General features: G+C 41.6%; 1 protein-coding gene across 2 annotated transcripts in view; it reads left to right on the top strand.

Annotated features, from left to right (window-relative positions):
• The window catches only part of ADAM12 (ADAM metallopeptidase domain 12), a 189,079-nt gene that overhangs the window by 22,305 nt on the left and 142,544 nt on the right, over positions 1 to 24,230 (top strand). The window contains exons 1-2 of one of the 2 annotated variants that reach the window (XM_082222836.1): positions 2,139 to 2,233; positions 22,712 to 22,785. In XM_082222836.1, the coding sequence (XP_082078962.1) occupies positions 2,189 to 2,233; positions 22,712 to 22,785 (119 nt within the window). In that variant the 5' untranslated portion in view covers positions 2,139 to 2,188. Of the gene's footprint in view, positions 1 to 2,138; positions 2,234 to 22,711; positions 22,786 to 24,230 lie in introns of those variants that run through there. The other variant, XM_082222835.1, reaches the window with a different exon arrangement.

The raw sequence follows: 24,230 nt of genomic DNA, 5'->3' as shown, positions 1-24,230 counted from the left end.
GTGAAGTCACAAAGCACTTCTGTGGACAGAGGTAACTAATGATTTGATGGTAGCTCTGAGGTGATCCCTTGTCAAAATGGCAAAGATTGATGTGGATCCATTTGTTGAATTTATATGTTTGTACCATGACAGCACTGAAAAGCACCAGATGATTGTTGTGGCTCAGTAAATAGAGATATAGATTTGATTGTGGGCTGATGGCTGGAAGAGGGAATTTCAGAAGGATCTGTTTTACTGGATCTGACCATAGGCCTCTGAGGCTTTGTAAGATCCAGAAGTTTCCAGTTGTATCAGAAAGCACCATATTAATGACTACAGCCTTTTACGGTACAATTAGAATTTCTCGCAGCACAATCTTGATTTATATTTACAGAGAAGTATGCCCCAGTGCATTCAGTAGAGCTGTTCCATATGATTTTGCATAGAATTTAATAGATGAATTAGATTTTGTAATGTTTTGAGTTTTAGAAGACAAGTCTTGGTATATGTGGTGATTTAGTTGTTATGAAAACATATGGTTGCATGCATTCAGTTAGCCTTCATTATCTTTCCTAATTGGCAGGGGGATAATTGCCAACTTTTAAAATACAACATTCACCAAATAGGCATACATGTGGGATCTTAAGCAAACTAGCACAATGTCTTATGTATTAGATATCTTCCTGATTCTATTTTTAGATCATTTAATTAGAAACAGATGGTGTTCTTTTTATAATTCTTTAGAGATTTCAGATTTAGTGAGTGTAGTCTGTTGAAAGGGTTACAGCACAGGACCTTTCTGAGAACAATGATAAAGTATTTATATCATTAATTTGTTTCCCATACTGCTTCCAATTCAAGGTGAACATTAAAAAAAGATTTGTGGTTTGGTACAGAAATCCATGTGGAGCATCAGTGCCTTCCTTTCATGGGAACTGGTGGAAACTTCGCTTTTATATTAAGTTTCCACCAGCATCCATGGATGGAAGGCACTGGTGCCCCCCATGGATTTCTGTACCAAACCACAAATCTTTTTTTAATGTTCACCTTGAATTAGAACCCATTAAATTCAGGGCCAACAATAATGGATATGAGATATGTTGACTGAGGGCCCAGGCAGCTGCTTTGAATAGAGGGAAGGTAGAGCCTTGAGAGAGAGTTCGAATTCTTTCCTCCTATGCCTTTTCCTTAACTGTAAATATATGCCCCTCTCAAAGTTGCAGTTATTTGACAGGGTGAGGGAGGTGGGAGAAATTAGTGAAGGGTAGGATTAGAACAGTACCTGCACCAATATCCATTCTAACTTCATCTTTTTACTTTCCAGTATTAAAGGAAATGTTTGAGGGGAAATGCTCCGTGCTTGGTCTTAGTAGAAATTATTTAAGACATTAATGTGTTTTAAATAATTGTGTGGTTCTGGTGGTGGGAAAGTTTTCCATATTTGCTGCAGGTTGTATTTCCCCCTAAAACTTTGTTTAAAGATTAACTATTAAGCCAATTTTGCTGGGCGGCGTATCAGTCGAACCCCCAAGCCCCATGAGAATAAAGACACAAGGACCCATCATTTTAGGTTAATGTTAATGGGCAAAATTTAGGCCACAACTTTATTGGTTACAGAATGTGAGTGGTATTGGCTTAGGCATTGGACCCGAACCGACTATATCTGACTCCTGCCCGCCTTGCAGGGAGTCTGGTAAGGGTAAACGACGAGTAGGGGGAGGCCCGCCGATGTGGATCAACTCGAGCATCCCCCAGGTTCTCGATGGGGTCTTGGCATGGCCCTAGCCCCTCCGCAGGCTTCGGATGAGATCCACATCCCCGGATTCCTTTAACACAAGTGTAGGCAACCTAAGGCCCGGGGGCCGGATGCAGCCCAATTGCCTTCTCAGTCTGGCCCACGGACAGTCCGGGAATCAGCGTGTCCTTTTATTTAAAATGCATCTCTGGGTTATTTGTGGGCCTGCCTGGTGTTTTTACATGAGTAGAATGTGTGCTTTTATTCAATATGCATCTCTGGGTTATTTGTGGGGCATGGGAATTCGTTCATATTTTTTTCCCAAAATATAGTTCGGCCCACCACATGGTCTGAGGGACGGGGGACAGGCCCACGACTGAAAAAGGTTGCTGACCCCTGCTTTAACGGAATACCCTTAAGCATGGAGGGGCAGGTGATGGTCGCATCTCCCCTCCCCCCCACATTGCTATTCCAATGCCTAATCACCAAACCTTGCAAAGTTGTGATGATTGCTATGAGGTAGGCGAAAACCAAATGGCCAGTGCCAATTTGCCAAGTGGAAAAAGTCCTACCAGGCCCCTCAACGGTGACCAACCGAAATCCATAGCAAGGCCAATGACGCAACTTGAACCAAGGGTGGGAGGGCGGGAGATCTGTGGCACGAGGCTAGAAGGGGCGATTCAGCATCACATCATGGTTTAAATTGGCCCTGGCCACGCACCACATGTCCCAGTATTAAAGGAAATATTTGACGGGAAATGCTCCATGTTTGGTATTAGTATAAATTATTTAAGACATTAATGTGTTTTAAATAATTGTGTGATCCTAGTGGTGAGGAAGTTTTCCTTATTTGCTGAAGGCCCCCTAAAACTTGGTTTAAAGATTAACTATTAAGCCAATATTGCTGGGAGGCATATCAGTTGTTTTAACACAGAATACTTTTCTGACATAATATTTCGAAGCAGTTGTGATAGCAGTTCAATTTACCTGCAGCCTGTGCCTTGTCCAAGTGAAAATGTTGTTCTGTGGGTCATACTCTTCCATTACATGCAGCTTACAAGCAAGGTAACATCGCTTCGTTAAAAGATGCTATTCGCAAACAAAGTCTGTATATTTTACCCGGGAAAAGAGTTGCCAAACTGCAGGGATCTTTCAGTATAAGTAGCGGATAAAGAACTTTACACTCTGCATTGCTGAAACAAGTGGAGCCTTGTAAATCCTCAAACCTGGCAAGATTTGGGGGAAAATGCTAGCAATACTTAATTAATGGGAATCAAAAGACTGTGAAGCAAGTGCATTATTGATTCCTATAGTTTCATAGTACAGACTTGCAATTGTCTTGTGTTTTTAGCCATGGCTACAGGGCAAGAAAAGGATAGTGTGTGTGTGTGTATCTTGAAAAAGATGTATAATATGGCCAAAATACACCACTAAATTCAGTTGTCTTCTACTATTTTCTAGGGGAATTATTTTAAAGGTTGTTTTTGGTTTGTAAGCAGCCTTTAAGGCAGTGTTTCTCAACCTTTGATAACCATAGCTGTCAACTTTCAGATTTGAAAATAAGGGATCAGCAGCCTCACCTGTCCCGGGGACAGTCTACGGGATATCTAACAATCTGGGATAGCAGTGGGAAACGGCACTGGAATAAGGGAATTTCCCACCAAAAAAGGGAAGCTTGACAGCTATGTTGCTAACCCATGTACCCTTTTAGCTAATATAAACATATTATTCACCTGTCAAGCCTGGCTCCCCTAATTATTTCAATCCTTTTGAAAATTCAAATGAAATGACTTTTAATTATAGTTAATAGTTTTTGGCTTAATAAAAATGAATCTAAATGCTTACAGTTCTAAAAAATGAATTATTCAAATTTTCAAAAAATCCATATGAAATAAAAAATTTCAACAAGTCTACTACAATTAGTATTGACGTGAACACTGATGATGTTGCATGCTAGGCTCAATGTCTTGCATTCAGGACAAGCTTAGGTTGAGCTGCTTTGTTTTAATAGTCATAAGAGCGGGGGGGGGGAGGTTGCAAAGGTATGTGGATGAAAATGGCACAATGATGAGCGGAGCCTGCACTCCTGTTTTGGGGTATATCAAGAGATATTTCAAGCCAAACTTTTCCACAGTGAATGGTTTGACATCATCTTTGGCTGTTGGCGCACACTTGAATTCCAAAAACTTCTCTTGGAGATGCTTTGGCAAGGACTGAACGTCAGGAATAAAAGGGCCCTTCACAGTGCGTTCTGCAGTGACAGGATGGTCTCCTCGTTTCCCTTTGCCAGAGTATTTTGTATTGTCTGCAGAATCAAGTTGTTAACCCAGAGTTTCCAAACTGTGTGTCACTACATGTTAGTGTGTATGCTGCAGTGTGCAGGTTTGTTGTGCAAATGCTCCCTGTGCATAGCTGTCACCGTTTTCCTTTTTTTAAAGGGAAATTCCCTTATTCCAAATAGGATATCCCTTAAAAAAAGGAAAAAGTTAACAGCTATGTCGCCATGCTCCTCCCGGGGCTGGAAAGGGGTTAGTTTACCCTCCAGTTTGCTAGTAAAACTGAATTAGGTAAAGGTAAAGGGACCCCTGACCATTAGGTCCAGTCGTGACTGACTCTGGGGTTGCGGCGCTCATCTCGCTTTATTGGCCGAGGGAGCCGGCATATAGCTTCCAGGTCATGTAGCCAGCATGACTAAGCCGCTTCTGGTGAAACCAAAGCAGCGCACGGAAATGCCGTTTACCTTCCCGCCGGAGCGCTACCTATTTATCTACTTGCACTTTGACAAGCTTTTGAACTGCTAGGTTGACAGGAGCAGGGACCGAGTAACGGGAGTTCACCCTGTCATGGGGATTCAGGGGATTCAAACCGCCGACCTTCTGACTGGCAAGTCCTAGGCTCGTGGTTTAACCCACAGTGCCACCCGAGTCCCAAAACTGAATTACTGTGTTGCAAAATGATGCATGTCTCAAAAGTGTGTCACCGACATGAAAGGTTGGGAAAAGCTCTTTGTTAACCAGTGAAGTTTCTCCAGAGGGCTTCTAGGTGATCTATTTTAGATTCAGCCTGGCAAATCTGAAATGCCTGACTAGGAGACGACAGAGTTTAGTGTTTAGTGAGCAAAGCCAAATGGGATTAATAAATAAGTAGTAGTTATCTAACTGGATCTTATATGTGGCTGAAGTTCTCTCTCTGTCTCTCATGTTTCCGCGTGTGGAGAGAAAGTTTGAAGTTCTCAAAATTGATGGAAATGAACACCATAAATAAACATGTGATTAACTGAACTGTGCAGGATGAACTGTTGTGCTGGTTATATTGTATGCTCACAAATATTACTTAATAAGCTGCATATACTCTTCTCACCTTTAGAACATAACACTTCATAGTTTTAGATTTTCATAGTGCTGTTTTTTTTACTGTACATTATAGAAAGTCGAGTGCCCCCCGCACCACTGAAATCTTCATATGTCTTCATATGCCCACATGGGGGCAGCCCCCCTCCCTGGTTAAAAGACACAGCTTTAAGGAATAAAGTTGAAAGGCGGAGAAATAATTGAAATATATAGAGATAAAACATCTCATAAAGTGACCTAAAACACTCCCCTGCATAACAAAGCAAAAAAAGAAGAAGTTAATATCCCACATGCCAATCTGTTTAGGACTATTTTATTTATCAAATGAAAGCTTTTCCGGGCTTTTCAGAAAAGGATTTGCAAAACTACAATTGTAGCACAAAGGAAGCCATATCCTGGACCCCTACCTAAGTTGGTAAACCAATGCGATGTGGAGCAAAGCCTCCTACAAATATCTTAAAGAAGGATGGAGCTGATAAACCCTGAAGATTTGGTCATGCACTTGTAGTGTTCTTTGTGAATAGTTGCGTCAATAACTCTGCTAGTGTGGTGTTGTTTCATTGAGCTGGCTTGGAAAAAAAATGAGTGGCCAAGTTGCATGAGCCAAAATTTCACTGATAACACTCATAGCAACCTCTGCAATTTGGATAACACATCTTACCACTTTGGACATTGAGAACCTTTCTGCCGCTGTAATCCTGATCTCCAGTGGCTTACATGTTAATATGCTAATATACTGGTAATTACAAAAAAACCAAAACGTGGATTTGCTGTGATTTAGTCACTCACCGTGAAGTACTCTAGGCTGAGTAAATGTCTCACTCGCTGTTTCTGTGACACACTGATAGATTTGGCTAGAAGCTTGTTCTACTTGGCCAGTGAAGCCTGTTGGTCTAGTCTTGGCCAAATTGATCTCACTACTGAAGTAATCGACCCAGCTGAGAATGCGAAAGTGTTACGTTTAAGGCTGATGTTCACTGTGTCTTTGTAATACTTGTTTCTTTTGATCTACCAGCTATAAGGTAGCATCAGAAAACTTGGCTCTTAGAATCCTGGTTGGTTCATATATAGTAGTATATAATGTGATATTCCTTTAATTCAAGCATTAAGAATTTCCATCATAAAAGAGGTTTTGATCTTACTTCGGAATACAGTGAATGGCTGGAACAAAGCATGGTCTTAACAACAATTTAAAAGCTACAGCTAATTTGATACAGTTATGGCATGTTACACTCTTTATAAGTACAGTGCTATATTTGTGCTGAATTCATTTCAACTCTCTATTGGCCATTTCTTTTGTTTTGGTGATGCATAAGTGGCTGCCCTGCCTCAAACCATGGTCTCATCCATACTTCCTTTTGTGCTGCGTTTCTAGGCACAGGCCTCTTCTTTAAAGCTCTGTGTCCCATGTGCTCCTCCCCATATATATTTTTGCCCTGGCACTTTTGCTGCAAAAACATGCTATTTACTGCTGAATCAGAACAAATGGTGATCCACAGAAAGCACAAATTGCTGTTTGTTCTGATTCAGCATTAAGGAGCAGGTTTTCCTGAGGAAAGTGGAAGGGCAAAAAAAAAAGAGGCGGAAAAGTGTTTGCATACAGAGCTTTAAAGAGCTGACCGATGCCTAGGAAGTGGGGGGAGTAAGTGTGGTCGAACCCTATAAAACTGGTCAGGTTCTCTGCTGCTAGGAGATGTCTTAGGATTTCAGATGGTTCTTCTACAGCCACAGTTTTCCAACTTTCTACCTTCAGGGTCTTTTCACACAGACCCACTGCTGAGGAAGTCTCCCATGGATGTCCTGGGTATATATTCTTGCACGCCACCCCAGTCTCTGAACTGTGTGAGATTCCAGGCGTCCTGGGTCACTTTTAGCCCATTGTAAGCATCTCATGGAGCAGGACTCTCACCTTGCATTCGGATCACCTTTTCCTTTCCATGGAGGCTTCTCTCGCACACTGTCAGCAGCTGGTCCATTTTATCAAACTTGCTGGCTCAGCCGTTGGTTCATTTGCTCTAGCTGCTCCATCTGTTGCTGGTGCTACTACTGGGGCATCCGTTCAAATTGCTGGTTCTGCCATTGCTCCACTCCCTCAAGCTGCTCACTCTGCTGCTGGCTTTATTGCTGCTGCATCCGCTCAGGTAGCTCAAGGAGTGCTGCTGTTCTTCCCTGCATTTCGGCTTCAGGCCACCTTGCTCCCAGGCCTTTCCTCTAGGAAACACAAATCCCACTTCTGGCTTTTAAAAGTGCTCTCCCCTTTCAGAATAAATGGAAGTGGTGTATTTTGATCAACAGTATATACTACCACCTTTTCCCCTGAGCTCACATCTCAGCCAACTGCAATCCTAAAAAACCCACTGCTCTCCTTCAAACTCAGGCCTTTGTCCTGCTTATTAACTCAGAGCTGGAGGAGGAGCCCCTTGCAAGAGCTGTCTAGTATGGCTTTCTTAATGGTTCATCTCCTTGCATTTTTAAGTTAACAGCTCATACTTAGTGGCTATTATCAGGCGTGTTGGCTAATCCGGCAATTGAATCCCTGTTGGTTCCCATAATTCAGAATTAAGTCAAGCCCCCTAACACCTAACAGGAATTTAGGGGAATCTGGCACCCCAAGCCCTGGAACCCACAACTTATAATAATATTAAAGTATGTCCTCTGTTGATCTATATAATCAGAGAGTATGAACTAGAACACACCCAATGCTCCCTTGGATCTGCACACTAAGTTTAATAGTTGGAGGCAAGTTGCCTTTCAGAGAAGATTGCTCACTGTTAATGTGCTTCTCAATGAGAAATCTGCAGTGTTCCCAGGGCTTTTTTTCAGCAGAAACTCACCGGAACTCAGTTCTAGCACCACTCAGCTGGGCACCATTGCCATTATAAGAAAACAAGAGAGGCATTCATCTTTTTCTAGAAAAACAACATTGAGTGTGCTTTAAGTGTAAACCCAGGACTTTCTAGAACACAGTCTAAAAACCATTGCTCTACAGTATAATTTTCCATGTTGCATGAACTGAAAATTTGATTTTAAATATGAAGATACATACTTAAAATTAGTCTATGATCCTAGAAACTAGTGGGTTTTTTTATGCAATGGCAGCTTCCATTTGAATGAGTAACAGTTTCAGGTTTGTGGAGGGGCAGGGCTATTTGTGGGGTGGGGAATATGAGTGACCATCCTGGTCTCTGCACAGTGAGGGTCTCTCATACCTGGTAGTTGCTGTGCTGAAGTCGCTTAGTGGACTCTCCTTCCTTGGAGGTTTTTCAGCATAGGTTGCGTGACCACCTGTTATGTATGTTTTGGTTGAGATTCCTGCATTGCAGAGGGTTGGACCAGATGACCCTCGGGGTCCCTTCCAACTCTACGATTCTATGTTTCTATGAAATAAACAATCACCAGTACTCTGTGTAGTGATAATTTGTGCAATGAGGGATTGAGGAAATACAGAATGTAAGAACACAAGAAGAACCAGCTGGATCGGGCCAATGGGTCATATAGTCCAGCATCTTCTCCTGACAGTGGCCAACCAGAGGCTTATGAGAAGCCCACGAGTAGATCCTGAGTGCATCAGTGATTCCTACCAACTGGTATTAAGATGCATACTGCCTCTGACAGTGGAGGTAGCCATTGTGGCTAGTACTTATTGGTAGCCTTATTCTCCATGAATTGTCTCCATGAATTTAAAAGTGTCTAACCCACTTTTGGGACACAGGTGGCACTGTGGGTTAAACCACAGAGCCTAGGACTTGCCGATCAGAAGGTCGGCGGTTCGATTCCCCGCGATGGGGTGAGCTCCCATTGCTCGGTCCCTGCTCCTGCCAACCTAGCAGTTCGAAAGCACGTCAAAGTGCAAGTAGATAAATAGGTACCGCTCCGGCGGGAAGGTAAACTGTGGTTCCGTGTTTCTGGTTCGCCAGAAGCAGCTTAGTCATGCTGGCCACATGACCTGGAAGCTGTACGCCGGCTCCCTTGGCCAATAAAGCGAGATAAGTGCCGCAACCCCAGAGTCGGTGACGACTGGACCTAATGGTCAGGGGTCCCTTTACCTTTAACCCACTTTGATATTCACCCAAACCAGTGGCCATCACTACACATCCTATAAGAGCGAATTCCGTAATTTAACTGTGCAGAGTTTGAAGAAGTACTTTCTTTTATCTGCCTTGGATCTTCCAAAATTCAGCTTTATTGGATGGTCCTGAGTTCCAGGCTACCATATGATCAGTTGCAATCATTGCATGAAAACATGATTCTGTGAATTATAAGAATGAAATAGTGCCTGGGAAGGATCTACGGTGTGTACTATGAGATTAAGGAATGAATGCTGTAAAGATTTATTTCTCTAAACCTCTGGGAGCAGCATCTACAAAATCCTTTAAGCTACTGATATTGGAACATGGGGGGTGGAGTGAATCCACTGTCTACATGGCATTTTTGCATGGCTTTCCCCCCTCCAGTATTCTTTTATGCTAGACCACCTATACCACTATAATGAACAAAACTTAGGTCATATTTAATCACTGGAAAGTTTGAAATTTGCTTTGCAAGTACATCTTGATTTATGCCTAGCACTGTAAGACAAAAATAATTTGCATGTAACAATAAAATGCACATCCATTATTTGTCTCACTTGCTTGCTGGCAAAACAAATCCAAACTTCAAAAGCTCTTCGGGAGGTAAAAAGACTTGTAATAGGCTGCCTCATAAATATACAAAATTCTACAATGACGATTTAACTGTTTACAATGAGCAAGAGGTAATTCAAAACACATTTTGGGACATCTGGGCTATAAAATCCTTCTGGTAGATCACACAGACTATGTTGCTTAACTGTTTTATTTTCAATTAGCAGTGAGCTGAGACATGGAGGGCTTCTTATTTGGGTTTAATTTGAAATGCTCACTTGGAGAGGTATTCTGTCCCTGAGCTTGTTTGCTGGGAAATCTGCAGCATGTTGCTGTCTGCATCTTGGTTTTGTTGGAGCTGTGGCGAACAGCAAACTTGTGTTGCCTTGAAGTAGTGGAAATATTATGTGATAGGTAGTGAATGTTTTGGATATTTTCACTAAATGCTTTTGGTGTCTCTGGCGTAACCTATAAAGCACAGCTTCTTAGTATGAAACCGAAGGATGCCAACGTGTTTGGCCCATTTTCCCTTTTCTGCTAAATGAAGCTCATTTATAATTACATATCATCAGAAGCTACAAATACCATATGCCTCAGTTTTCCTAAAAGGCTCTAAAACTGCTTAGCAAATTTGGACCTCAAAATGATAATTTTGCAAATCCTAGGTTTCTATGCAGTGCTTTTATATCTTGTTTTTACTCCTAGAATTAAAATTATCTGGATTCCAAGTTTCCTTGCCCTCAGTAACCTGTCTCAAGGCTGCACAGCTTCTCCATAACACTGCAGCTAAGCCAAGGCCACTTACCTGAAAATTCTTGGGGTACGCTGGTTTGCAGACACAACGTGGTGCAATCAAAAAAGTTGTTGCCTATTTCAATCCAAATAAAAAGGTAAAGGGACCCCTGATATTTAGGTCCAGTCCAATTCGAACCACTGGCCTTCTGATCAGCAAGCCCTAGGCTCTGTGGTTTAGACCACAGCACCACCCGTGTCCAAATCCAAATCCAAATACTTGAGTCTTATTGCTTCCTTGGGATTTCCCCAACTGGGCTGCACAATTCCTGTGCGTGGGCACACAAATGGAAGCCAGAGAGGCTTTGACCTCACAGGTCCCTTGTGACATTGGAGCCAATCAGGTGCTGCTTCATAAGAGCCATTTAGAGATGCTACTTTTTCTAATAAGAAATAAAATGCTTAAGTTGCTGGTGGTTCTGCAGGACAGAAATCATTATTTGGTCATCTTGAATTTGCATGCTATATACACTTACATGTGTTTTGGATGATGTGCTACCAATGAATGTCTAACAATGTCTGCTACAACTGAATGTAATAGAACCGTCTAGAGTCAATACTTGGGCATTCCATTATATATTTTAAAATACCCTCCTGCTGAGGAGCAGTTGCAGTACAGATGGAGGCCATCACAAACAAACCCAATCATGCAAGAGATTTCTCAACATGAAGACATGTCAGCCTTCTTTATATGCATCCCTTCCCCTCGCTTTGTCTTTTAGGATAGCAGCAGGGAATTTCATTGTTTTGAACTGCAACAGAGCTACTATACTTGCTCAGGAAAAATCATATTATTTTGCATTTCCTTATATCAAGGGTCTCCAACCTCCAGTAGGCACATTTGAATTTAGACAGTGCGCCATGGACACAGTCACAAAATGGCAGTCTGTGGTGTGTGTGTATTGCAAAGCACAAAGTCAAAGCCACGTCAAAAAGATCAAAAAAGAGAGGTGTGACCACCACCTAATACGGGAGCCCACGACCCCACCATCAGCCACTCTCATTGGTGGAAAAAAGCACCTACACCTTTCATCATTGCACTTGTATACAGGAGGGAAGATATTTGCATCTGTACTCTGTTCTGAAAAGAAGAGAAGGTGCATGCTCAATCCTAGCATCCAGTGAAATGCTGGAATGCTTCAGTTGGGGTGGAGGTGTTCAGTTAAGAGAGGCCAAGCTGGTGCAAACAGGAGTTGAGAAGGAAGACTAAACGATCTCTTGTGCATTTTTGAATTTTGAGGGATACGTACTGAGACCAGTGCTTTTTTTCTGGCAGTACGCAATGGTACACATTACTGGCAACTCTGTGCACACGCTCGTCCCCTAAATCGGAGCTTTGCACCACCTTCCCAAAGGCCAGGAAGCTTCTGTCCGGGTTAGTGAGGGAGTTGCAATGCTCTGGTAGGATACGAGAGCCTTCCCTTGTGTGCTGAATACTGGCACCTCTTTTCTAGAAGAAAAACAAAACACTGACCGACTGAGACCATTCATGTGGACAAGCAGGTGCCATCTTGGTGACCACCCCTGCCATCCTTTCGGCTCTGAAACCATATTTATTTTGTCTCTTGGAGACACTGACAGCAAACAGTTGGTATCTGTAAAGCTCTTTTTTTGGCATTTTCTGTTCCGTCCAATTAACCATGTGCAGGGTTGAAGTGTGACTGGAGCCATTTGAAAGTGCTGAGGATAGCTTTTGATGTATCAGGAAACTGACAGCATTGAGGATCTCTCTCTCTCTCTCTCTCTCTCTCTCTCTCTCTCTCTCTCTCTCTGTGTGTGTGTGTGTGTGTGTGTGTGTGTGGAAAGGGATGGCAGCTCTCTGCATCTCCACTCCAAGGCAAACAGATTAGAGTGTGGCAAGAACAGCCAGTGGCAGTACTGAAGTCCCTGCAGTTCAAGTACAACAAAATAGATGGCAGATTCTAGTTTCCATTCTCTCCCTGAACAGCTGCCTACCTTGAGAGACAAGCAGCAACTCTGCTGCCCAGGAGCTAAAGTGCATGTTGGAAACTGATATGACAACTTTAGGGACAAAGGCTGAAACAATTTGTGTGCAAAGGGTTTTCCACCAGGCCTCAAGGACAACTCATTTCCATCCTATGATTTTCTTTTTCTTTTTTTAAAAAGAGAACTCTATGTAGTGGATTGAGTGTGTGTGCAAATAAGATGGGGCAGCATTTCCTCCTTCCTTGAACATTTGCTCTTCTGCTCATAATGTATTGAGAAATATAGAACAATTCAAGGAACCTAATGAATTATTGAATTTGAGACCACAGATAGGTCTTGACAAAGGAAGAAAGTTGTAGTGCAAAAATTTCCAAAACAAAGTCATTTCAGATAAGCAATTCCTATTTTTCTATGTCTTCTTCTCACGTGTGTGTTTCCCAAATCAGTTTTCATTTATAATGTTCATCTTAATGGTTTATCAATACATTTAGGGGAGAGCTGAAACCGTGAAACATTTCCCTTCTCTAAGCACTATCCAACCTTCCTTAAATGTACTTTGAAACCCTTGAAGAATGATGGCTAATTGAATCTCCCCCTTTAATTTTCATTTAAAATGGAAGTTCAATTGGAGGTGGATGGGAATTGGCAAAGGCATTTCTTGCCTGCCTTGGAGAAACATTTGAAAAGCTGCTGTTACCGTAATGTTTGTGTGTGAAAGATGCAGAGCTATATAACAACTTGATAGGCAAGATGTTTATTATGTTTATACTGGGCTTCAGTGGCTATCAGCATGCATAATGCAAAAGTAAAGAAGGGGATGTGGAAATAAAAGATAAATATCTGAACATTTGAGTTTTGGGAGGCCAGCGTTTTCACTGAAGCAAGGCTCTGAAAAAATGTGGCAATCCCCAGCTGAAATGGGATAACTGAGTGGTAAAAATAACAACTAGCAGCTAGCCTAGCCAAGTGCTTATTCAAACATGTAGCTATATTATGCAGTATTTCATAATGCATTCAGCTGCGAGTCAAAGTATATCCAGAAAAAGGATTTTAAGGCTTGTAAAATGATATAGGCAGTATTTGGGTGGTGGTTTGTAGGTCAATGTTGTATATTCAGTGTGACATCTTGCTGCAAAAATGAGCTTTGGGGAAGTCCACCCGCCTTCCAATAATGCTAGTTCACTGCCTCAGTTGCAGTTTTTCTCCCCCTTTTTTGTTAAATACACATTCTTTTCTATAGTAAAAAATGACATCACATAGTTGATCAGATTCAGCTACAGTGTTACAAGGCTGAAGAAAACTGACGAATGGAAGCATGGTTGTAAAGCAGTTGCTACTTGGTTATATGCTGTGGGCAACATTTGACTCTGAATGTATGCTTAGATACCTGTGTCCATCTTTTCGTGTCTGTTGGAAAAAATCACTGAAAAAGTGCATTTCACAAGGAGGTTGCAAATTGTGCCCACCCCCACCCACCCCAATTTGGCTCAGCCTTGGTGGTCTTGCATATGCAAAATATCGCATGATGTTGCAGCCATCAAGTGATGAACTAAGCCAATATTTGGCTTCTTATGTTGTTTGAACCTGGTCTCGTGGTTAACAACAGGCTGTAGCCAACAAATTATTGGCCTTAATTAATGGACATTGATTTCAATGGGAATGACTTGACACTGACTATCATCCAATGTGGATTGGAAACTTCTTTCTACAATAAAGTTTACATATAACCCTGATCTAGGATTTTCCATTTTAAATATGAAAACTGTAAGAAAGAAATTCTCACTTGTGTTGATGTAATTCAACAGTACTCTCTGTCTTTTTTTTAAAAAAGGCCAAAAACTTTTATGCACTACATTATTTTAAAGCAATAGACAATACACATGAATAAATATTCACAATTTATGTTCACAAGACTCCATTGTTTTCTTTTGTAGGGTGCTTTTATTTTGTCCATGAAATGCATAGTTGTTCCAATTACTCAAAAAGTTACATCTTATTAAGTTACTCTTATTAAGCCAACTGAATGTGCCTGTATTTTAATTTACTAATACATTTGTCAAAAATCAACATTTCTAGTAGACAACCATTTACCACACATAAAAATAATTAATGTGCCTTGGAAATACAGCCTTGAAATGTTTTTTGCATTATTCAGTATATATGCTGAGATCAGGGGTGAAATGTCTCCCTTCATTTTTTTAAAACAATACTTCATCTATTTTTCTACTTAGTCAATTTATCTTTAAAAGATCATGAAAGACAATGGAAATTTAAAAGAAAAGAAAGTTAGGTGCTGGCTCTTTACTTTGGCCTAAATTCCATTACCTCACGCAAAAGTCTAACAGTTAGCCAAAAAAAAAAAAAAAAAGAATTTCGTCTTGGTTACATTTTACAGAGAGATATTTAGAGAGCTTGAAATCTGTGCTAAGTGATCTTGGCATGAAACCTGTGTAATAGAACATAGTAACTGGCTTGGAGTTAAGGGTGAGATTCCAGAAGGAGAGAATAATATTAGGTGAATAAAAGCCAAGTAATCAACTGATGATGTATTAAGCTGTCTGACCTTGAGAGTTCATTCAGGGAGGAAACCTATCTGTTATTACCCCTTCAAGACTTTCGAAATAAATTCAGCTTGGATTAGAATCTGGATAGCTATGATCTCTTCAAATCCTTATTATTTCATTCTTATTATTCCGAGGGCACAGTACAAATTGGTTCCAATCAGCTTTTCTGATGCTGAGATTTTAAGAAATCAAATGAATTAATGCAGACAGGACTATAAGAACCCTTTCTAATTAAGAACTGAACTTTGTAAGGAACAACAGCAACTAACTAGAAACTTGGGATTGTGGTGAATATATCAGTTTTTAAAAAAACAAAATTATTGGTTTTTTTGCCAGCTTTTCAGTTTATCTTCCCTCACAAAAGGTCTCACGTCACAATCTCTGACAAATAACAATATACTAAAATGCCAAGTTAATTAAAGAACAGACACATCAAACATTACAATTAGCAGCTCCAGAAAAAAAGCATTAATTAAAGACCACTACGATGCAATTACCCAAATGTGGATTTAAACAAGAAAGTCTTTAATGCTAATGGACCAGAGAAAAGGACCTTAGAGGCTGATCTCAAATATCTGACAGATTCATATGGGTGCGGTTAGTCATTCAAATATCCTGGTCCCAAACCATTTAGGACTTTAAAGATTAATGCCAGTACCTTAAATTGAACCTCCACTCAATGTGTGCTCCTGTTGAAAAAGACAAAATCCATGCTAGGGATTGTTAATAAATAGCCTAAGTGGCTGAAAATAAAATGGCCATGATCATAAAGGTGTTAGATATAGATCTGTGGTTCATCCATATTTGGAATGCACTGTATAGTTCTTGTTGCTTGTCTCAAAAAAGGAAACAGTACAGCTTTAAAAGGTGCAAGAAAAGGCCACAGTTTTAGGGGTATGGAACATGTTCCCTACAAGAAAAGGCTGATTGATGTCTCTGAGCTCACCAGATTCTACTCTATCCATTGCTTGGTTTAGTGCCGATCTGTTATGCACAGAAATAAACATCCACGTTGAATTATACTTGTTACAGAATTTAGTTGCATTTTAGTGTCCCACTGATGCAGATGATACAGTTAGGTGGGTTTTGTTTGTTTTGTTTATTTATTAAATTTGTGCACAGCCCTTCATCCGAAGATAACAGGGCGGTTCACAGTTAATAGTGGATGCATTCTCATTCTGCCAGGTTGGCAATAATTAGTCAAAAGAAACTGGATTCTTTGTTGCTGCAATAACAAATATGTCCCTAAAGGAGAAGGTGTTGCTAAACTCAAGGCTTCAGTTGCTTGGACTCTACTCAAGACAATCACATACTGCTCAATTCCCAAACTTCTTTTTTTCCAAAAAATAGCTGAGTCGGTTACTGCTTTCCAGCTTCAGACCCTTCTAAATTTGTTTCTGTGTCTCTGCCATTCTTTTCTTGATCAGGGTAAGATACTGAGAATTTGGTCTTATCAACACCAACCTTTGCCCCTCTCTTTCCAGGTACAGGTCCATGCTTTAAAGTGTAATGTCCAAGCTTCCCCCAACCCCCTCTTTTTTGCCCTGTAGCTTTCACCACAAAAACCCGCTTTTTAGTGCTCAATTGGAGCAAACATCAATTTAGGTTTTCCGGGGATTGATGTTTGCTTTGATTGAACTTTAAAGAGTGAGTTTTTGTGGGGAAAGCTCTGTAGAAGAAGGAAAAAGACACGCAGCTTTAAATAGCAGGAAATAGCCTGTAAAGATCGAAGGAACATCTTTTGTGAACTTTTGCCACCTAGAAGTTAATGGGGAAGTTGTACTCTGTTAGTGTCGTACAAGATGTGACATAAATTGCATAAACACCATGAATGTTGCTGTGTTTATAAAAGTGTAACTAGCCACTGCAGCCCACTCACCCTACCCCTCTAAGCAGCAGGTCCATGAAAGGGTGGATAGTGGGACAGGGGGCAGGAATTTACCGTATTTTTCGCTCTATAGGACACACTTTTTCCCCTTCAAAAATGAAGGGGAAATGTGTGTGCGTCCTATGGAGCGGAGACGCCGTAGCACCGCGACCCTCTCACGGCTGGAGAGGTGACGCGCAGCTATGGCAGGATCCTCTATAGCCGCGCGTCACCTCCCCAGCCAGGAGAGCGCGCGGGGGGCTAAAACAGCCCCCCCCCGCGACCCTCTCTCAGCTGGAGAGGTGACGCGCAGCTATGGCAGGAGCCTCTATAGCCGCGCATCACCTCCCCAGCCAGGAGAGCGCACCCGCTGTTCTCTGACCTGCTCTTTGGGGCTGGTGGTGGGCTTCCCCCCACCAGCCCCAAAGAGCAGATCGAAAGGAACCTGAAGCCTGGAGAGCGAGAGGGGTCAGTGCACGCCGACCCCTCTCGCTCTCCAGGCTTCCAAGGTAGCCACCTGAACGCACCTTAAACGGCACCTTGTTTTAGAGCAGGAAAACAAGAGGGGGAAAGTTCTCCCCCTCTCTGTGCAGCCTCTCCTGCCGCTTCACTGAAGGGGTGCTGGGCAGAGAGGGGGAGAATTTTTTTTTCTTGTTCTCCCCCCTCTAAAACAAAGTGCGTCCTATTGTCCGGTGCGTCCAATGGTGTGAAAAATACGGTAAACCTTCCTAGTCTGATGCTAACTATGTGAGAGAGGGAGAGGCACTTTGTTTCTAACTATGGCTTCCTATTATACGCAAATGGAACCTGTGTAATTTGTGGCTAAAATAAGCATAAACAAACATTACTTGAGCTCTCTTGGGAGAGATGTAATATCTTATGCATGTTCTATGCAGAATATATAAAGTAACATTTGTGCAGAAAATACAGCATTTTAACCAAGTTTAGTGCATGTTTTTGGCAGGGTATATTTAAAACTGAGGTTGTCCCATTTTGCAAAAAGCAAATAGAAATATTTTCTGCAGACCTACTTGGAAATGCTGAATTATTTTTTAAAAATAAGTTTAAGCAAAATACATACACAAACAGGTAATAAATCTATACAGATACATTTCTTATCCATATGTCTCTGCTATGTTGATGCTTTCTTTTTTTGAACACCGCTTAGATATATTTTAAATATATTAAGTGGTATAGAAATCAAATATTTAATATGAATATATATTTACAAAGTCAATAAATGTGCATACTCAGGGGAAGGTGGCCTTACACCTTCTCTTGTATTGTTGTAGTCAATCAAGTACCATCAGGTTATTTTAAAAGCCTTTCATTTACTTTAACCCCTTAATATTTTCATTATAGTCATAAGTTTTTCTGGAGGTGCTACTTGCCAGACCTTTTGATACCAAGATTCCAGTATAGTAATACAGAAGTTCTTAGAGTGCCTGGCAGTAATAGCATCTGCTGCAACTAAAAAGTGGCTTATTAGTTCTTAATTTATGATACCAACCCCTTTGCATTTTGTTCCAACAATAATTTCAGCAGTGAGGAATTAACCACACTTCTAAAACACAGCAGATAACCAGCTTCCTAAGCTGCCCTGCTTGAAATGGCTGATCACAATGACTTACATGGTGCCTCTAAAACCAGTACATATATTCAAGCTCTTGATCTTCAGAATGACCTCTGTTGTTGCTGAGCTTGTAGAAACAGATCTAATACCTGAAAAGGTAAATATACTTCAAAATAATGTACTGTCATCAAAGATGGTTTGCCTTCTCTATTGAGAGTATGTAATTATATATACAGGTTTTTAAATAGAACCTAATAATAATTGCCTGACAATGAAGATTTCTTAAGGACTCATGAATAACCATACTCTTCATTTTGCATCTTTTTTTTATTGAGAGATTTTTTAACCTGTCGTTAACTGGATTGTCCCACAACATGTTAGAGTAGTATTTAAAATAAAAGATAAGAGCAGGTATGATTATATGAATTAAAACATTTAACCACCAAACAAACAAACAAACAAACAGGAGTGGACGAATATCCAACAGCTGAGGCAAACAGATGTATTTTAACCTGGCAATGCCAGATATGTTGGTGCCAGTTGTACCTCAGAGGGAAGGTAAAAAGGTAAAGGTAAAGGACCCCCAGACAGTGAAGTCCAGTTGAATTCGACTATGGGGTGTGGCACTCTGCTTTTAGGCCGAGGGAGCTGGCGTTTGTTTGCAGACAGCTTTTCCAGGTCATGTGGCCAGCATGATGAAACCGCTTCTGGCACATGGAACACCATGACAAGTGGCAGAGCGCATGGAAAATGTTTACCTTTCCACCGCAGCGGTACCTATTTATCTACTCACGCTGGTATGCTTTCGAGCTGCTAGGTTGGCTGGAGCTGGGAGAAAGCCACGGGAGCTCACCCCATCACACAGATTTGAACTGCTGACCTTATGATCGGCAAACCCAAGAGGCTCGGTGGTTTAGACCACAGTGCCACATGTGTCCCTCCAGGGAGAAGGATGTTCCCTAATCAGTACGTCACCACTAAGAAGGTCATGTCTTATGTTGCCCCCTATGTACTTTCTCTGGGGAAGTACAGCACACAATGCACTTTCCCTAGAATGGTAGGCATTCCCTCTGGAAGGACAGATCAGAATTTGGGGCAGCTTCTGGATCCATCTTCGTCAGTGCAGACTCAGGTAGCCCTAGTGGCTAGGAATGCCTTTCACTAGCTACAGCTGGTATACCAACTATCGTAATCAGGCTGTTTTTAGATTGGGACAGTCTGGCCATATTGATCTATGCATTGGTAACCTCCATGCTCGATTATTTATTTAAACAATTCATATATCACTTAGCTACACTAATCCCCAATCAGTTTACAAATACACAGTATAAAAAGTTAGCATGAGTTAAAAAGCTATAGCATGAAACTTCAGTTAAAAGCCTTCTGGAATAAAATTGCAATGTGCTGGTAGAAAATGCTGTGGCTAGACTTTTATTGGGGACAGATTGTCACCAGCATGTAATTCCTAGTGCTCAAAAGATTGCCCTGCCTGCCCATATGCTGTTGGACCAGTTTCAAGACTCTTGTGGTCATTTACAAGGCCCTTAACAACTTGGGGTCAGGATGCCTGATCCCTAATATCCCTGTTCACTCACTGAGGTCTGTGAGGGGAATCATTGCTAGTGTGCATGATAGATGCATGGCTTGTCTCCACCAGGAGCCGCACCCAATTTTATGGAACTGCCAGTTGAGCTCAGCCTGGTCCCTGATGAGCTTCTGGAACTTCCTGGAGACATTTTTAGTCCAGCAAGCTTTTAAACTGAACTCTGATTTTACGGTTGTTGTTTTGTCTTAGACTTAGAGAATGATTTTATAATGTTAATTCATATTGGATTAATCGTTTTGGGTCTCCTGCACACCATTTAGAGAATAGTGTAATTAAGCAGTATATAAATTGTATAAATAAATGAGTGAGCGAGTCTCAGACCTGAAAGGATCCATTAAGCTGTTGCAATTCTGTTTTGTTCTTTCCAAGTTATATAGTATTTATTTCTTCTAAGTCTTGGAACCATTTGCCTAATATTAAAGTGGTAATCAACGTTGCCTCTAAATATTCATGGCTATCAATGATTCCCAAGTGCCTGGTGAATGCTAAGGCTTTGGCCTGAAGCATTTATTTAGTATGGTAGAGGGATCCAGTTATTGCAAAGTTCATTCCAATGGCTTATTTTAATCTAACTGCTTTCTTGCATGAAAATAATATTTATGAATCTCCACTATTGACATGAAATAGATTACCCCATATGCTGGTGACCATAGTTGTTGTTTGTTTGTTTAAGTCTAGGCATACTTAATAGCGTTCCTGAGAAAGTTCTGGTTCTGCCAGGTTGTAGCAAACTTTTCCTGAGAGTTCGTGAGAAGTTTTGAACGTCTTAAGGAGCTCTCCCCAAACTTACCCCCGCTTAAGATTTCATGGGATCCCAGACCAGCCCCTGGCCTAAGAGAACCTGTCTGCCTGTCCCACCCCCCACCCAAGTCCTAGGGAAGGCACTTAAGCAAATATGGAAAAAAAGATCTCCCTGCTCTTAGCACTGATGGTGGGGTGGGGGTGGGGGGAGCTGTCATGGAGCTCAGTCCTTGTGGAAGTATCATTAGGCAGTTTCCCTATGGGAAAAGAAAGAGGTCATGGGAAATGCTTAGGTGGCTAAGCTCCTGTGCCCATCCCAGTGTGTGTGATACGATTGCCTCACAAGAAGGAGGAGAGTACAACTAGAACAGCAAAAAATTTCAGCTTCTTACATGTTTCTGTAGGAAAAGCCCTTTGGGTGTCATGTGATACAATTCATACAGGAGTAATGTACCAAAACAAGCAGGGCAAAACAACTTAACAGGAGAGAGACCTGAGCAGGAGATCTTCTGGTAAATACCTTCGCTCCTGTGTCTTTTATACATCATGCCCTTACCAGACCCCCCAGTATGAGGTAATCAGGAAATTAAGGCTGTATTTCATCTTGAAATGTGAATTCTATACCATTCCTGATCTAGGGACCCTGTTGACAAACATATGGAGAGGAATTCAACTTGGCACTAAGCAGATTGCTTAATCAGCGCAAACATTTCTGTTTGCCTGATGGAATGGTCTGTCTTTTTCTCCCCTCATGTTCAGTTCTGGAGGATCCTCCTGAGCCCTCCCTCTTGCTAATTTGGAGGAGGAAAAGGGGGATATTGTGCTAGCAGAAGTCCTTGCAGGGGCTTCTGCTAGCAGGGCTTGTTAGCTGAATATTGCACAAGGATTTGAGCAAGAGCAGGGGTCCATATACAGTGGTACCTCGGGTTAAGAACGTAATTCATTCTGGTGGTCCGTTCTTAACCTGAAACTGTTCTTAACCTGAGGTACCACTTTAGCTAATGGGGCCTCCTGCTGCCCCCACGCCGCCCCCACATGATTTCTGTTCTCATCCTGAAGCAAAGTTCTTAACCTGAGGTACTATTTCTGGATTAGCGGAGTCTGTAACCTGAAGCATCTGTAACCTGAAGCGTATGTAACCCGAGGTATCACTGTAGTTGTTCATTTCCTTGACATCTGATGGGACACTGTATTTTATATATACACCAATCCCTTATCCATGGTTTAAAAATCTACTCCAAGCAAAATCCTTGTGCATAGCTTTCTAGAAGAAGCCTAGTATTTGAAATGCTGAAACACTTATGGACACACATACACCATTGTCTCTAATAATGTTTTTAATTATAGCAACAAGTTATGATTTCCTTAATTATTGCTAATAGTTTAAGGGCACGCTGTCAATGAGTGATACTGAGGCCTGTAGCAATATATTGTTCAGGGAAGTTTTTAATATTTAACGCTGTACTGTTTTTAACACTTGATTGGGAGCCGCCCAGAGTGGCTGGGGAAACTCAGCCAGATGGGCGGGGTATAAATAAATAAATAAATACATACATAAATAAAAATAATTTTGTTATTATTCTATCAATCTGCAGTTCAAGCACACACCTTAATTTATCTGAGGTACTAAATCAATAAAATAAATGTGTTTAAATATATTTGCAGGGGTGCATAAATTAAAAATAGATGTCAAAGAAAATGAAAGATTGTTGAGATACTAGCCAATGTTTTAATACATTTTTTTAAATTTTTGCAAAATCCTACTAATTCTTCCTTGCTGTTCACTTTACCTTAAACCCCATCTTCCTGCTGATCTTGTCACAATCTTCTTGACAATAAGGGTCCCAATCTTGCACATTTTTACCTGTCACAGAGCAGGGGTGCCTACATTTTCTGTTTGGAGTAATAGAATTAGTCTTCAATTTCATTTTTCAGACTCACCCAGCAGTGCTGAAACTTCTTATACAAACTGAAAGTGAGCAACTTGTCATCATCCTGGAGAGAAATGAGTAAGTACTTCTAATTTGTATTCCTTTCAGTCTAGTAGTGTTAGTGAGTCGATTGCAAAGTTAAAATTGATGGGTTACATAATGCATGAGGAACTGTAGCTCAGACTGCTATCTAGCTTTAGAAAATAGCCTCATGTAACCATATTTCTAGGCTTTTTCTTGTTCAAAACAAGATGGTAAGTACATGTATAATTACATATATCTCTTTCTACATTGCTTTAAGCCTGCTTCATCCCCCACCCCTTTGTAACCATTATTCACACGGTTAAAGGCAGTCCAGTTTTCTTGAAACAAACGGTATTTCTTTATTGCTTCCTTTCATTATCACTGCTTAGTTTGATAGACTGTGGCCCAGTGACAGTTCCTGCTCATCTGGGCCTCCAGGGGAGCAGCTTTGCCATGTGGCATGACTGTGGCATGGTCCAATGACCGCTATTTTCATGTGTGGCCATGAGGGGATGACCAGAGCCTCTACTTCCAGCCATGCTAGCCCACAGGGAAAAGCCCTGGCCCAGGGGGCAAATCTGGTCACAGAGGAAGAGGCTGACCTGCCCCATTCCCTTCCAGTACTTAAGAGGATGGCTGCATGAAGTTCACCCACTTTGGAGGCCAACTGCAAATTCAGCACCCACCCAAGCTGGAGGTGGCCTGGCTGAAGGTGAGGGGGCAGGCTTGTGTGAGGACCTTGCTATGGTTTCTTTGGTCACTGTATTCTGGGCCTGGGGGGATTTCCCCCCCTGCAGACAAATTGGCTGGTCTGCAGGTCACAACTCTGGCAGATAAGGCATTAGGTTGGATCCTTATTTGATTGGGTACTCTGTTAAAGGGGTCCAGGAAGGGTGTTTCTGTCTGGGGGCCCATATGGGGGCCAGAGGGCCATAACACTTTCCCTAGTAGCAGCCCAAGTGGAGTTGATGCACCTGGTCCATGTCAGGGGCAGCTCCTCAGCTCTGGGTTGACACCACCATAATTATCAACCAGCAGGCAGACTGCTTAATACCAGATTCATACCCAGTGCCTGGCCAAATCCTACTTACATCTGTAATCAGTCTGTAAAACTTGGCCGATTTCAACCCAAATACCAATCTCCTGTGTTTATTTCTACGGTGCCTGGCCCTTGCTGTGCTGTGGGCAAAATGCTCCTGTGATGGCAATCATCAGTTGGTTTGTCACTCTCTTTTTAGTGGATAAAACCACCTAGTAACCCTACCTGACCTTCTAAATGTTGAGGGGAAACTGCCGGAAATATAATAAGCTGTTCAGCTAAAATGTTTCCTACAGCCTCGCTCCTCCCAAGAATAGCAATGTATTGATCTTGATCTTTCAGGTTGCTAATCAGCAAAGAGCATGGCAAAGGACTTGGGTGTGTCTCCTTTGTTTCCACCTAGAGTGCATTCACCAACCATCTATTTGTTGAGCACTGGATTAGGCAACAAATCCTGTGT

Source organism: Podarcis vaucheri (genome assembly GCF_965113315.1).
Source record: "Podarcis vaucheri genome assembly, chromosome: 5".
NCBI classification, from domain to species: Eukaryota; Metazoa; Chordata; class Lepidosauria; order Squamata; family Lacertidae; genus Podarcis; species Podarcis vaucheri.
This window is presented reverse-complemented; position numbering and strand designations above follow the sequence as displayed.